This window comes from Phaseolus vulgaris, chromosome 10 (genome assembly GCF_000499845.2).
Source record: "Phaseolus vulgaris cultivar G19833 chromosome 10, P. vulgaris v2.0, whole genome shotgun sequence".
Classification (NCBI taxonomy): Eukaryota; Viridiplantae; Streptophyta; class Magnoliopsida; order Fabales; family Fabaceae; genus Phaseolus; species Phaseolus vulgaris.
Window position 1 is genome coordinate 35751602 of NC_023750.2, and position 13393 is coordinate 35764994.

General features: G+C 35.8%; 1 protein-coding gene and 1 pseudogene across 1 annotated transcript; one reads left to right on the plus strand and one right to left on the minus strand.

Annotated features, from left to right (window-relative positions):
- The first annotated feature begins 294 nt into the window (after positions 1–294).
- Positions 295–11100, plus strand: LOC137817983 (quinolinate synthase, chloroplastic-like; annotated as a pseudogene).
- Positions 11101–12706: 1606 nt separating this feature from the next.
- LOC137817984 (auxin-responsive protein SAUR78-like) lies at positions 12707–13087 on the minus strand. The gene has a single exon (XM_068621210.1). It carries the CDS (start codon positions 13085–13087, stop codon positions 12707–12709), a length of 381 nt encoding a protein of 126 aa, XP_068477311.1.
- Positions 13088–13393: the final 306 nt, after the last annotated feature.

Below are 13393 nucleotides of genomic sequence, written 5' to 3' on the forward strand. Positions count from 1 at the left end.
AAAAACTTCCTGCGCATATCTTTGGTGGTGCTTTGGTTTAATGAGATGTTTTTTTAAAATGTGCATGACATGTCAACCAAGGAATAAGGATGGTGATGTATGTAGGTACTGTTAAGCTGTACATACTGACTTGTTAGTCACTGTCCACACAATTTTGGCCTTTAGTAATTTTTGGGATTTTTTTCTTTTTCCTCTTTGTTTTTGTTAACGAACTTCAATTTAAAACATTATGTTACATGCTTAATTTATCCGTTCAACTAGTTCTTCTCTGAAAGGACATGCTCACCACAAATTATGCCCACCACAAATGCCATAATTTCTTGGAGTTGTGACCTAAGTTCTCCTAATTTTGTTCTAGCTTCACTGCAGGCAAAATATCTTTTCCCTAATGAGCTAAAAGTTAATGAACTAGTCAATGTGCTGAAGGAGAAGAACATTGGTGTTGCTGCACACTTTTACATGGATCCTGAGGTCCAAGGCATTTTAACTGCTGCTCAGAAGCAATGGCCACATATCCATATATCTGATTCACTGGTCATGGCAGATACTGGGGTTAAATGGCAAAAGCTGGATGCCAGTTCATAACAGTGTTAGGTATGGATTTTATGTCAGAAAATGTGCGTGCCATCCTGGTTTTAGTGCATTTCTCTTGTTTTTTTTTTTTTCTATTTTGAAGATAGCCATCAGCAGGTGAAATATGTAATGACAAGTGAAGGCTATCTAGAAGATGGACTCTATTAAGTTAGGTTTCCTATTTATAAACATTGGTGAATGGTTTGGTTTGTATGAAGCAGGTCGTATGTTCTGCAGTAAACCATTTATAAATATTGGTGAATGGTTTGGTTTGTATGAAGCAGGTCGGATGTGCTACAGTAAACCGTATTAGTAAAATTCAGTATCTGGGTTGTGTTAATCCTTAGTCCTTAATTTTTCTTCGGATAAATACTTGTAGGTTCCTTTGTATCGGATGTCAAATGAGCAAATTGGCTGTTCTCTGGCTGATGCTGCAGCTACTGCTACTTACATGGAATATCTTTCGGCTTTCCAGGTCTACGTCTTTGCATGTCATATACATTAACACTAAGTTAGAGACAAAGGCATTTGCTCATGAGCTTGTGCAGTGCCTACAATAACCAGTACTTCATCAAATGTTGTCCTAACTATCCTACAGGTTGGTCGGATACAAACCTTTCTTATTACTCTTTGACATTGTAATGATCATACGAAAACATCATATGATGATCGTCACCAAGCCCATTTAATTTTTTCTTTAAATAATGTGTCCATATTTATGCAGGCATTTGCTCAAGTTCCAGATTTGAGCATATGGTACGGACCTGATTCTTACATGGGTGCAAACCTTAAAGAATTGTTCCAACAAATGACAAAGATGACTGATGAAGAGATTGCTGCTATACATCCCAAGCACAATCAAAACTCTATTAGATCATTATTACCTGGATTTCACTATTTTTGTGGTTAGATCTTTTACACATTTAGAAAGAATCTAATTCGTTTGGGTTTAGATGTGCGCCATTTACGTGGCAATGATATACTCAGTATGTTAGTATGATATCTCATTCTTATTATAAATTTCCCTCTCATAATTTCTTTCACTTAAGTTGTTATATGCTTTGTTAAATAATTTCACCTTTCTTTTCCCTGTGTTGGGTTTATGCAACGTCAGACTTGGAGAGAAATTTAACACTATTGTGGTTTTCGTTCTCTGTTTTCTGCAATTTTTTTGTAGAAGTTTGAATTTTCCTTGTATAAAATATGGCTTGTATTGTATTCGTTTATCATCTGCTAGTTTATGTGTTTTATTTTAGTAGGCTAGTACTAGTACTATGGTTCTGTACTTCATATTATATATGCTTTCCTAACTTGGCTCCAGGATGGAGCATGCATTGTTCACCATTTATTTGGCCATGAAGTTGTGGAGAATATAAAAGAAATGTATGGTGATGCGTTTCTCACTGCTCATTTTGAGGTTCCTGGAGAGATGTTTTCATTGGCAATGGAACAGAGAAGGGGAATGGGCACAGTAGGCTCCACTACACTATTTTGAATTTCATAGAGGATCGGGTTCAGGAAGCTTTGGATAGAAATATAAATGATCATCTCCAATTTGTTTTAGGAAGAGAATCTGGGATGGTGGTGACTTCAATTGTGGCTACAGTTTGTAGTTTGTTGGAGCCTGCGAAGTCCTCTTCTGAAAAAGCAAAAGTTACTGTTGAAATAGTCTTTCCAGTTTCTGGCGACTCAATCTCAAAAACATCCTCAAGTTTATCCTCAGGTGTTCATTCTGCCAAAGTGGGTGATATCAGACCTCCTATGGTACCAGGAATAGCTAGTGGGGAGGGCTGTTCCATTCATGGTGGTTGTGCAACTTGTCCATACATGAAGGTAGAGTTTGTTATTTGCTTTACATATGGTTAGCTCAGTTTGACACCATTTTGAGATATTCTTGTAGAGTGACAAGATCTTGTATAGCAGTTGAATAAGTGACTATAGTTGGTAGGTCATTAACTACATTATAGGTTTACTGCTAAAAAGTAATGAAGGATTTTAGTTCCATCATTTATCTCATCGAGACAGGTTTTATCTGGATTGTAACTAGTTTTCTTCAAAAAAAATTCTTGGAAGCTGTCATTTGATTGTATCTTCAACCTTTCAGATGAATTTTTGCAGATCACTCCTGAAAGTTAGCCATAACCTACCTGATGAAGAAAATATCCTTTCTGCATACAAGGCAGAGCGATTTAAGCTGCAAACACCAAATGGCAAATCAGTGGCAGATGTTGGATGTGAGCTTATTTTGCACATGAGGAACTTCCAGATTAGCTTCTTGGTATTTCCTATATTATTGAGTGGCACATGTACCATGTATTTTGAATTCACGTATTGATACTTGCAGAAGCTACTAAAAAGCTTCCAGAGATTCTTGTTGACCAGATTCTTCACCCTTGAGCTGCTATCTTGTGAGCAATTCCAAGTTGCAACTGCTGCAAAAGCTTCATGGTCTTTTTTGTTGTATGGTATCTAATATATATATCATTTAGGTAAAGATTACTTAATGTAGTTTCATATTGATATAGAGAAATGAATGAAATTACATCTGCTTTTTTTTTCTTTCATTAATCAAAAAGATCCTACAGGGCTTTTGATCTTTGAGCGAACAAAGTAGTATCACACAAAATGCCCATTTAGATATGCATTTGAAGTTTTTACAGGATGGGTTTTAAGGTGCATTAGCATGATATGTGGTCTATCATTAATCGCATTTGTGTTTATAAATTAATATCATTATAACGCATCCTTCAGACCAAATTCTTCTCCTCTCCACATCTAAACTAATTTGACCAAATTCTCTCCTTCTCTACATCTGAACTAATTTTGGTGATTTTTTGCAGTGGCCATTGTCAACCATATAACTTGCTTTCTTTATCTCTATGACTGTTGTCATTCTCAACATCACATCCCTCCACAGGTATCAGTGACTGGCTCCACAAGTATCAGTGACTGGTGTTCTATTCGACTATAAGGGGTTTCTGGAATGGTGGTTTCCATTATCTTGGTGTTCTATTAGACTATAAGGGATTTCTGGAATGGTGGTTTCCTTAAAAGTGGACTAGGAGGATGACAATGGCAACGACAATGATTAGAAGATTGTAGTATGGTGGTCGACAATTCTGTGGAAAGGAGAAGGAATATGGGATGGAATGGTTTACCGAAATAAACACAAAATTAGTTTGAGGGCTAAAATTTGTAGAGCACTGTAAACCACTCTCATGAAAGTGTGACTCCTGTGATATTTCTTTGTTGTTGGCATAATGGCAAATATTTCCTCTATAGTGGTACTTCGTTAAATATTTTACACTACTATTTCAGTTAGTGATTATTATTATTCACACTGTATATCTCATGTAAGCACATTAATGTAATTGGATTTTTTTTTCTCTCAAACTTAAACTATTGAGCCAAAGTCTAATCTTGTCAAGATTCAACTTTGTCATTACTTTATTTTATTATTATTTAACACAAAAGTCAAACATTTTAAATTGATGTTGATTTAATAATTATTTTTTAAATTTTTTTATATAAATACTGATTTATTTTTTGTAATATGACTATTTTTTTTACCTCTATTATAATTCATATTTTTTCTCTAAAAAGAGTTTCTCATTGTGCAACCTGAATTTTTTTTTAACATGGACACTGTTTTGAATGTGCTAACTGAAATGGCCAAGGATGGCCTTGCTACCTGATGGTGGGATGCATTCATTTGCTCCGGTAAGTACCTATTGTCTTTCATTTTGTGTGCTGAACGTGTTATGTATGCTGAAATAAGAATTGATCTTAGCATGATTGGCTTAATGTGAAAATGAAACCCCAGCTGGGAAACTAATTTATCTTTTTCTTCTGGCGCTCCATAGTTATCTAAGACCATCTTTGCTAGGTTAAGGGATGTACTCAAGGGTCAGCAAGCAGTGGTAAAGTCATCCTGAAAAGCAAAGCTCGATGCCACCCTGTCTGTATCTATCATTGTTCCTTTTAGATCATGTACAGAGTACACATGCATTAATATGCGCACACTCACTCAATAGGGCTGTTTGCTTGAATCTGAATGTCAGGTTGGAATTTGCTACTAAAAAAGAAACTAGTTTATTTATTGTGCTTTGCTTATACATTACCTTTTTCTCATAGTTCCATTAGTCATACCAGCTACCAAGTACATCCAGTAATGTTAGAGATGAAAATTTCTTGGACATATATAAATCTCTTCACAGCATACGGAAATTCACATACTTGCTACCAAGGACATCCAGCAATGTATTTGATGAAAAGGCTGAATGGAAAAGTTGGAGAAGCTGGCAATGATAATCTGCATCTAAAAATCTCCAATAGCATTCAAAAGTTCAAAACTGCCTAGCTTAATGATAGCAGGTCTGCGATCTATCATTAAGCTTGGGCAACAGCTGGATGGGGCCATTTAGGGGTAGTTTTCTGTTATGAACTGTAAACCTTTTAGGGATAGTTTTATATCAAACTGTAAACCTACTAACCAAGTTTGTAAGATTCCCCATCAACATTACGACTAGAGGGCAAGGTGAAGGGCGTCTTGGTGCTGGTCCTAATTGACAGTGGCAATGCAACCACAATTTCATTTATCCGCAGGTGGTGTCGGTTCTTGAAATTGAAGTAGAACAAGGTAAGCCCATGGGAGTGAGGCTAGGATATGGGCATCATGTAGCTATGAGAGGCAAATGCAGGGAAATGGAAGTTCAATTTGGGGTGTTCCACACGAAGGTGGATGTGTATATGCTGGAATTAGGGAACCTGGACATGATTCTGGGGGTGGCTTGGCTACATAGATTTGGTAAAGTAACCTTTGATTGGGAATATATGACAATCAATTTTTGTTAGAATGGGGAACTGCAGGTCAGAGACCAAGGGGATACCCAAGAAAGTAGAAGAGGCAAATAGCAGAACAAACAACATAATTGTACAGTTTAACGCAGGACAATGTGATGGATTCTGAACCTAGAGAAGAACAACAACTATTCGAGAGGCAACAGGCTGAAATTCACTTAGTACTAGCACAATCCCTGTGAAGTATTTAAGGAGCCAAATGGTTTACCACCATCCCGAGACATTGTTCATTCAATTGAGTTGCATAAGGAGGCTAGACCCGTGAGTGTTTCGACCTTATCGTTGCCCATATCACCATAAGGATGAAATTGAGACATATGGATGAGATGCTGCAACAAGGTATAGTGCTTTCTTCAGTCCGGTCATTTCGGTTGAGAAGAAGGATGCTTCTTGGCATTTATGTGTGGACTAAAGGGAATTAAATAAGGTGACTGTACCAGATAAGTATCTAGTACAACAATGAACGTTACTACTAACCAACATAACTGATAGCAAAGCATTTGAGCTATTATTTTGAAGTCGTATACAAGCCGGGACCAGAAAAAAAAGTTGCAAATTCATTGCTCTGTAGGTATGAAGAAGGGGAGTTAGAGAATTCACTTCTCCAATTTGGCTGCATCAACAGCAGGTACAAAGAGAGGTGGAATTTGATCCTTTTTTGCAACAGGTCATACAAGACCTCCAGAAAGAGTCAAACTCCAGGCTTGGATTCCGCTTTCAGCAAGAAGTGTTGTTCTACCAAGGTAGGCTGGTTTTAGTCGCCAATTCCACTCTAATACCCGACATGCTAACTAAATTTCATTTGTCTTCAGCTGGGCTAGGGGACATTCTGGGGTCTTAAGAACCTATAGGAGGGTGGCTAGAAATTTATACTGGGCCGGGATGAAGAAAACAAGAAAACAATGCAGGATTTTGTCAAGGGGTGTGATGTATGTCAGCGGCAGAAATATTCAGCATCTTCCCCTGCGGGATTATTACAACCACTTCCCATTCCAGATTAGATTTGGGAGGATATTTCAATAGAATTCATCACGGACTCCCAAAATCAAAAGGATATGAAGTGATTTTTGTAGTAGTGAACAAGTTGTCCAAATATGGGCACTTCATTCCACTTAAACACCTTTACACCTCTAGAAAGGTAACGGAGATATTTGCTAAAGAGGTAGTTCGACTACATGGCTACCTCAATCCATTGTGAGTGATAGGGATCTTGTGTTCATCGGTCTGTTCTGGAAGGAGTTGTTTTGGTTACAGGGCACAACATTAAAAATGAGCTCTTGATATCATCTGGAAACAGAGGTAGTGAATGGGTGTTTGGAAGCATACTTGTGGTGTTTTGCTTCATAGCAACCGAAAACTTGGTCATATTGGGTGTCATGGGTTGAGTTGTGGTATAACACTACCTTTCATGGATCTACAGAGACCACTCCTTTTGAGGCAGCGTATGGGCGAAAACCCCCTCCGTTGATACAATTCCCGCATAGAGAGACAAGGGTGGAGGTTGTAGCACATGAGTTGGTGGATAGAGATGAGGCTTTGAGACAATTGAAACATCATTTGTTGCTTGCTCAACAGCAGATGAAAAGTATGCTGATAAAAAAAAAAGGTCTCTTACATTTGAAGTTGGAGAGTGGGTATTCATCAAATTAAGGCCTCATCGAGCGAACAGCCCGTAGAATTATCACTCCTGTAAGCATCCTTTTGATTTTATTTGTTTGTTGTACTTGGATACAGTTAGGTAATAGTTGAGTGAGACCCAAAATTTAATCAAGAATATGTATGCAAAATATATCACTAATGTTTCATTGAAGAAATGCATTTTTTTTATTGTTTGTTTCTAAATCAATTACTGACTTATCTTACACATTATTTGTTAGAGCTGCCAGATGTTTTGTAAATCGTCATATCCCATAATTTTATAAAAACATGTTTGTGTTGAGTGTTGTATGCGATATCCCTTTTATGTGTGTAGGTGGATATTTTGTAGCCTCATATTCACATTAGGTGCTGTTAGAGGCTTAGAGCTTAAGCAGGGAAGTGCCTTATTTGTGGTGCCTTAAGTTTATTTATTGCAAGCGTAGCTTTGCATTAGGTAAGATTGGGATGTCTTTCTTAACTTCAAATGAGGGTATGCATCTAAGTTTAGCTAGGTATGGTTTTCCTAGTCTTTCTATCTGGTTTGGATAGTAACTTTGTTTGTTTGTTTTTTTCTTTTAGTTCTCCTTTGTATATTTTACAGGTTATGTATACGGGTTGGAGTTACCCAAGTGCTCCATTTATTTATTTTCTTTCTTGCTGAAAATAAATTGTTATTGGTCAGAATATTTCATAAACATTGCGTTAATTATGTGATTTCTCTTGCATAGAGATATGATTGGTTTTGTTCTTGTTTTCTTAAACTACTACCATGAATATAAATGTTTTGTAGTTGGTAAGCTATCCAATTCCAATTATGTTAGAGTATTAGCATAAAAAGATTTATTTTATTGCTGGAATGAATTCCTATTGTTGATTTTCCTTCTGTTGTTTTTAGCATGTTTGGTTTCACATGGTTAGCATGTTAAGTTGTTTAGCATGGTTCACATGGTTCCTTTAACACACTTTAATATAGTTATGGTCCTTGGTAAAACTTAGCTCCTAGTCCGTGCAAAGGAAATGATTGATGAAATACCATGTTTTGAATGTTTTGAAAACTTAAAAATATTTGTAGTTACTTACGAAAATTTTAAGAGGATTGTCCTATCACAGACTCCAACTTTGTTAAGCTGATCTTGTAGTTTTTAACTTCATCCATTATTCTCTTCCTCAAAGCCAAGGTGTGGTCAGGCTTATGAGTCTCTAATGTCATGGTTGGTTAACTAGAAAGAACAAGCCTCATCATGGTGAATAGGATAGGATAATATTATTTATATTTCCCCTCTAGAGGTGTACTATCTATATATTGAAGAGATTAATTGGGCTATAATACAATGAACATTGATCCAACTGATTTGGAATTCAAAATTCTTGTTCAATATGTCTTGGCAATGATTTGACTTTCTTTTTTCGTTTTTTTCCCAGCTTTTAGCTTCTGGCCATATATGCACCAAAGTTCTAAATACAATTTCCTCCTTGCAAGAGGCAACTCAAACAACACAAGGGAAAGTTAGGAATGTACCTACAGGCACCTGTAATAGTTATAAATCTTTCTTGGATCATGCTTTACACTTCATTGAGTAATCAGTTTTATTGAAAAGTGGACTTAAAGTCCACTTCCTAATAATGGTATCAAAGCAATATTTAATGGATACAACATAAAACTTCGTAGCAATCATAGGAAAGTAAAAGAAGAGCCAAGTTTGTTCTCAATGAGACAATTAGAGTAGGAACCAAAACAAGTATCATAGATAGGATAGGATTACAGAAAGAACAGAAAATTGAGGCAGAACTTGCTTAGCTATATCCTATTTGCTGTTGTTGCTGAGGAGGTTGGTAATTTGCATAGCTCGGATAACTGCCATACAAATTGGGGTCTTGTCCAGCAGGAGCATAACCATAGTTTTCATGCAGTCAAAGTCCTTCAAACAAACAGGCCCAACTAGATGCAAATCAGTGGAATGGCAGTGGTGGTTACTATGGATATGCTGTGCAGGGTTATGAAAATTATTGTTATGCTCCTGCTGGACAAGACCCCAATAAGTATGGCAGTTATCCAGGCTATGCAAATTACCAACCTCCTCAACAACAACAACAACAAATAGGATATACCTAAGCAAGTTCTGCCCCAATTTTTCGTTTTTTTCTGTAATAGCAATCATAGGAAGGTAAAAGAAGAGCCAAGTTTTTTCTGAATAAGACAATTAAAGTAGGAACCAAAACAAGTATCATAGATAGGATAGACTCTGATACCATATTGAAAAGTGTTTGTTAGGCTTATCTGGCCACCCGCTATCGGGTTATTATCGGACCACTCATAATATATAGTCTCACGCACGAGTTGGTAGCCTCGACGTTAGGGGGTGTGTTGGAGATCCCACATCGACTAGAGATAGGACATTTCATAGTATATAAATGGGTGCGAACCTCACCTTACAAGCCGGTTTTATGAGGTTGAGTTAGGCTTAAAGTCCACTTCTTAATATGGTATCAGAGTCATTTCGAGTCTATCCTAGCGAGTGTTTGTTGGGCTTATCGAGTCACCTACTATCGGGTTGTTATCGGACCACCTATATAATATAGTCCTATCCTACGCACTAAAAGAAGCCCAGTTCAATCTGAAGTTCTGACCACGATTTGGCATAATGGTTCCGTTGTATGTTTGAAGGATTCTCTCAGCACCGGCACGACTGGTAAACTCAATAAACCCATATCCCTCTGCTTGACTAGTTTGTTTGAGGCAGAACTTGCTTGCTGATAAAACCAGCTTATAAGGTGAGGTTTGTGTTACATAGCCAGTAACTTTATATTTATGCCCCTCCCCAAATTAATTGCATGAATGAAATCTGGTTACAACTTCAAGTCATGGAAACAGATCAACTTCTTCAAATTTTTCATTTTTATATTCGCTGGATTCCTAACCTTGTTAGCTACAGAATTATATACATCACGTGGGAAGAACTGCTCGTGCAGGACGCTCTGGAGTTGCCATTTCCCTTGTAAATCAGTATGAATTGGAGTGATACATTCAAATAGCTTATAGGTGAGTAGTAGTATATGGCTAAGTGGTCTCTGCTTTAACATTTTAAGGAACAAAAGTATCTCAGAGATTGAGAAATATACATGTATACTTCAGGAAAAAAGCTACCAGAGTATCCTTCACAAGAAGAGGAAGTTCTCCTTTTGGAAAAACGTGTTAGTGAAGCCAAAAGATTAGCTGCCAAGGTCATATTTTGTATTAAGCTGTTATATTTAGTCTATTTTGTCTGTCTATTTCTTCTTAGAAGCATAACAAAATTAACATGAGAGATCTTGTTGGAGGTTGCCCTAGTTAAATTTAGTTTTTATTGGTTACAGTTTTCAGGTATTATTCAGTTTCTGAGAGCAGCCAATAGTGGTAAAAAAACCTGTTTGGGTAGTAATGCAGTAGGTCATAGGATCTAGTATCATTGTACAACAAACAAAAGCAACTTGTTTTGTATGAGTTGAGTATGTGCAGACATTACTCCTGGAATTAAATATGATAAAGGATTTGACACCAGCCAAATTTTATGTGATTTATATATTATAGTAGAAAGTACTCAAATGTTTGTTTGTTTGCTTGTGTAGAAAATGAAGAAGACTGAAGGGAAGAAGAAACAGAGGGGTGAAGAAGATAATGATGGGGAAGATATCAACAAGTACTTGGGTCTGAAGGATGGAAAATCATCCAAGAAGTTTAGAAGAAGATGAGATCATATAACTGTTGGTGAGTGTATTAATGCGGCAGATGAATGAATCAAATGAATCCATGAAAATTTTAGGATAGACTGAGTGGTCATGCAACTTGTGTAATCCCTTTTTGGGCAAATTTTGTTATTAAATTAAAAGATGTTTCTCCATGGATTGATTATAAACAACTTCCTAGTTGTACTTATTTCAATGTACTAGTACTAGCTGTCTGTTTCAACATGAATCCATAAAGAATCCATGTAAAGTGATATTAATTCATATGCTCTCATGTATTTTAATAGATAAGTGTGTTTTGTGCAATTGCCTTTGCTTTTGTTTCAACTTGGGGACAAAAACAACACAAACCTTGGAAGTTTATAGGTTTCATATTGTAATTGTTTGGGATTAAGGAGTTACTTATCTTTGAGTTGTTTGGATTATAAATACATTTTAATTTTTACAGTACTTGCATGGAGTTTGTGTCTGTAGTTCGGTGTAAAATTTGTAATAAATCTCTTTGTGAATTGGTGGTGTCCCTATTTAAAGTGTGTGGCTTTATCATTTCCACAAAAATGGCCAAATTTTCTCCCTGCTCAGCAATATCAATTTATATTTTTATTATGAGAATGTTATTTTAAAATATAAAATCTTCATTCTGGAGGCACAAATATGGAATTTACAAAAAACGGCTAAATTGTCAGAAAAGTTAAAATGATATTCTCTTGTTCTTCACATTTTATTAACCCTATAATATTCTCTATTATGACAGAATGACCTAACAAAAACAATAAGCAGTTGAATTAAATTTTCTTAGTCTTATTTGATTTGTTAAATATAAATGACACAAGAAAATATATTCAAGGGTCAATATAAAAATTTGAATTTTAAGTATCTATTAAATTGCAAGAAAAACAAGTTTTACCCATATACCAAAAAAGGATAAATAGAGCAGTGAAACTATAGCTGTGAACATGTTCAGTGATCTTGTCCATTATTCAGAAAGTATGTGACATGATATGAAACTAGTCTTTATCTTTGGTAAGAAAACATGAATCTAAGTTTAAACCACACTTCCATGCAGTTAGTCATCTTTCACCTGGTATCCACGTTTGCTGCACTCTATCTTCTGGAGAGAGGTAGTTGTGTGTTAATGGGGTAGCTTAGGGAAACATCATTTTAACATTTTTCATTTCTTTATATATACCTTTTATAAAGTCTTCACATTAAAAAAATTGACTACCAAAAAATCACCATACATTTCTATAAATAATTTATTTATAACATCCCTCTTAGTCTAACTGTACCTTTCTCTTCTTTTTTTAACTTTTCACATTTCTTATTCTTTCATTCAAATGAAAAAGTGATAAATCTTTTTCCATCAGGATTCAAGAAAGATACAAATAATAGTTATTTTAATTCTACTGAATAATTAAGGAGAGAGTCTAAATGTATTGTGAGTAGTTTTACAGTCATATAACTGATTTTCATTATGATCTTTAAAAAATAAACATCATAACCCCCTTCTAATTATTAATCAATTTGCTATATTAATTTTAACTTGTTTTAATCTTTGTATTTTGACTTTCAATAAAATTTTCCTAGATGTTGCAAGACTGTAGATATACAAGAGTAGTTTTGTGATTCTTAGTGTTATGATATGTTACCCTCTCCCGTAGAGCCATGCACCTGCATCACTTACCTAAAAACCAGTTTTATTGCATTAATCAAACACATGACACTTGAAAACACTGAGTTAGGACAGAAATCAACTATGCAATTACAGAACAGTTGAAGGCACCATAGAGGTGAAGACCAAGAAAATAAAGATGACTCTCAACAAAACTAGACATTTTGCAGAATGCAAGCACAACCCAACATACACTTACATACATTAGGCTTCTGCATGCAACTAAAACTTTGAAAACCCTTAAAACACATAAAATTCAGCCAATTCCTCCAAAGAGTCAGAATCAAACATAGGATCTGCATTTTCTAGCATCCATAACAGATGATCAAAGAGAACCACCTCACAGTTGATAATCAAAACACTTTTATCATTTCCCTCTTGATTTGACTGGTTGATGAGAGCTTTCAGAAGAGAGTTATTCAGATACTTGGAGCTGATCACATACTGTTTTCTTGTGCTGCCAACAAGTATAGTCTCACAAGGTTCATCTTCTTGCATGTCATGCACTTTCCATGAATCTTCCTTAACAAACTTGGACCTTAGGCTATTAATTGATGAAGATCTTCCCAGATGCCTTGACAAACTCTTGCACTTACTAAGTATTAGATTGAACTTCTTCATGCTTGTTTTGGTTGAGGGGTGTTTGGTTTTTTAGGGAAGAAGAGGAACAAAGAGAGGGTTGGTTACGGGAAACCAGTGAATGAACTTAAAGAAGATTAAAATACTGTCAGAATGAATTGTGTTGTGCTTTTAAAGAGAGCAAGGAGCAAAGTCATTGTACTGGGGTGCTAGAAGTGTGGGTTCAATTTGGATTTAAACAATTTTAACACACAAACAAGTCATCTTTAGTAAATAAAAATAAAGATTGTACCTTTAACTTACATGCACAAGAGACAGACATAACTAAAATTGTTTTCAGTCATCACT

Excerpts from the sequence above, each read along its gene's own strand:
- LOC137817984 (XM_068621210.1), bottom strand. The coding sequence starts at position 13,087 with ATGAAGAAGTTCAATCTAATACTTAGTAAGTGCAAGAGTTTGTCAAGG.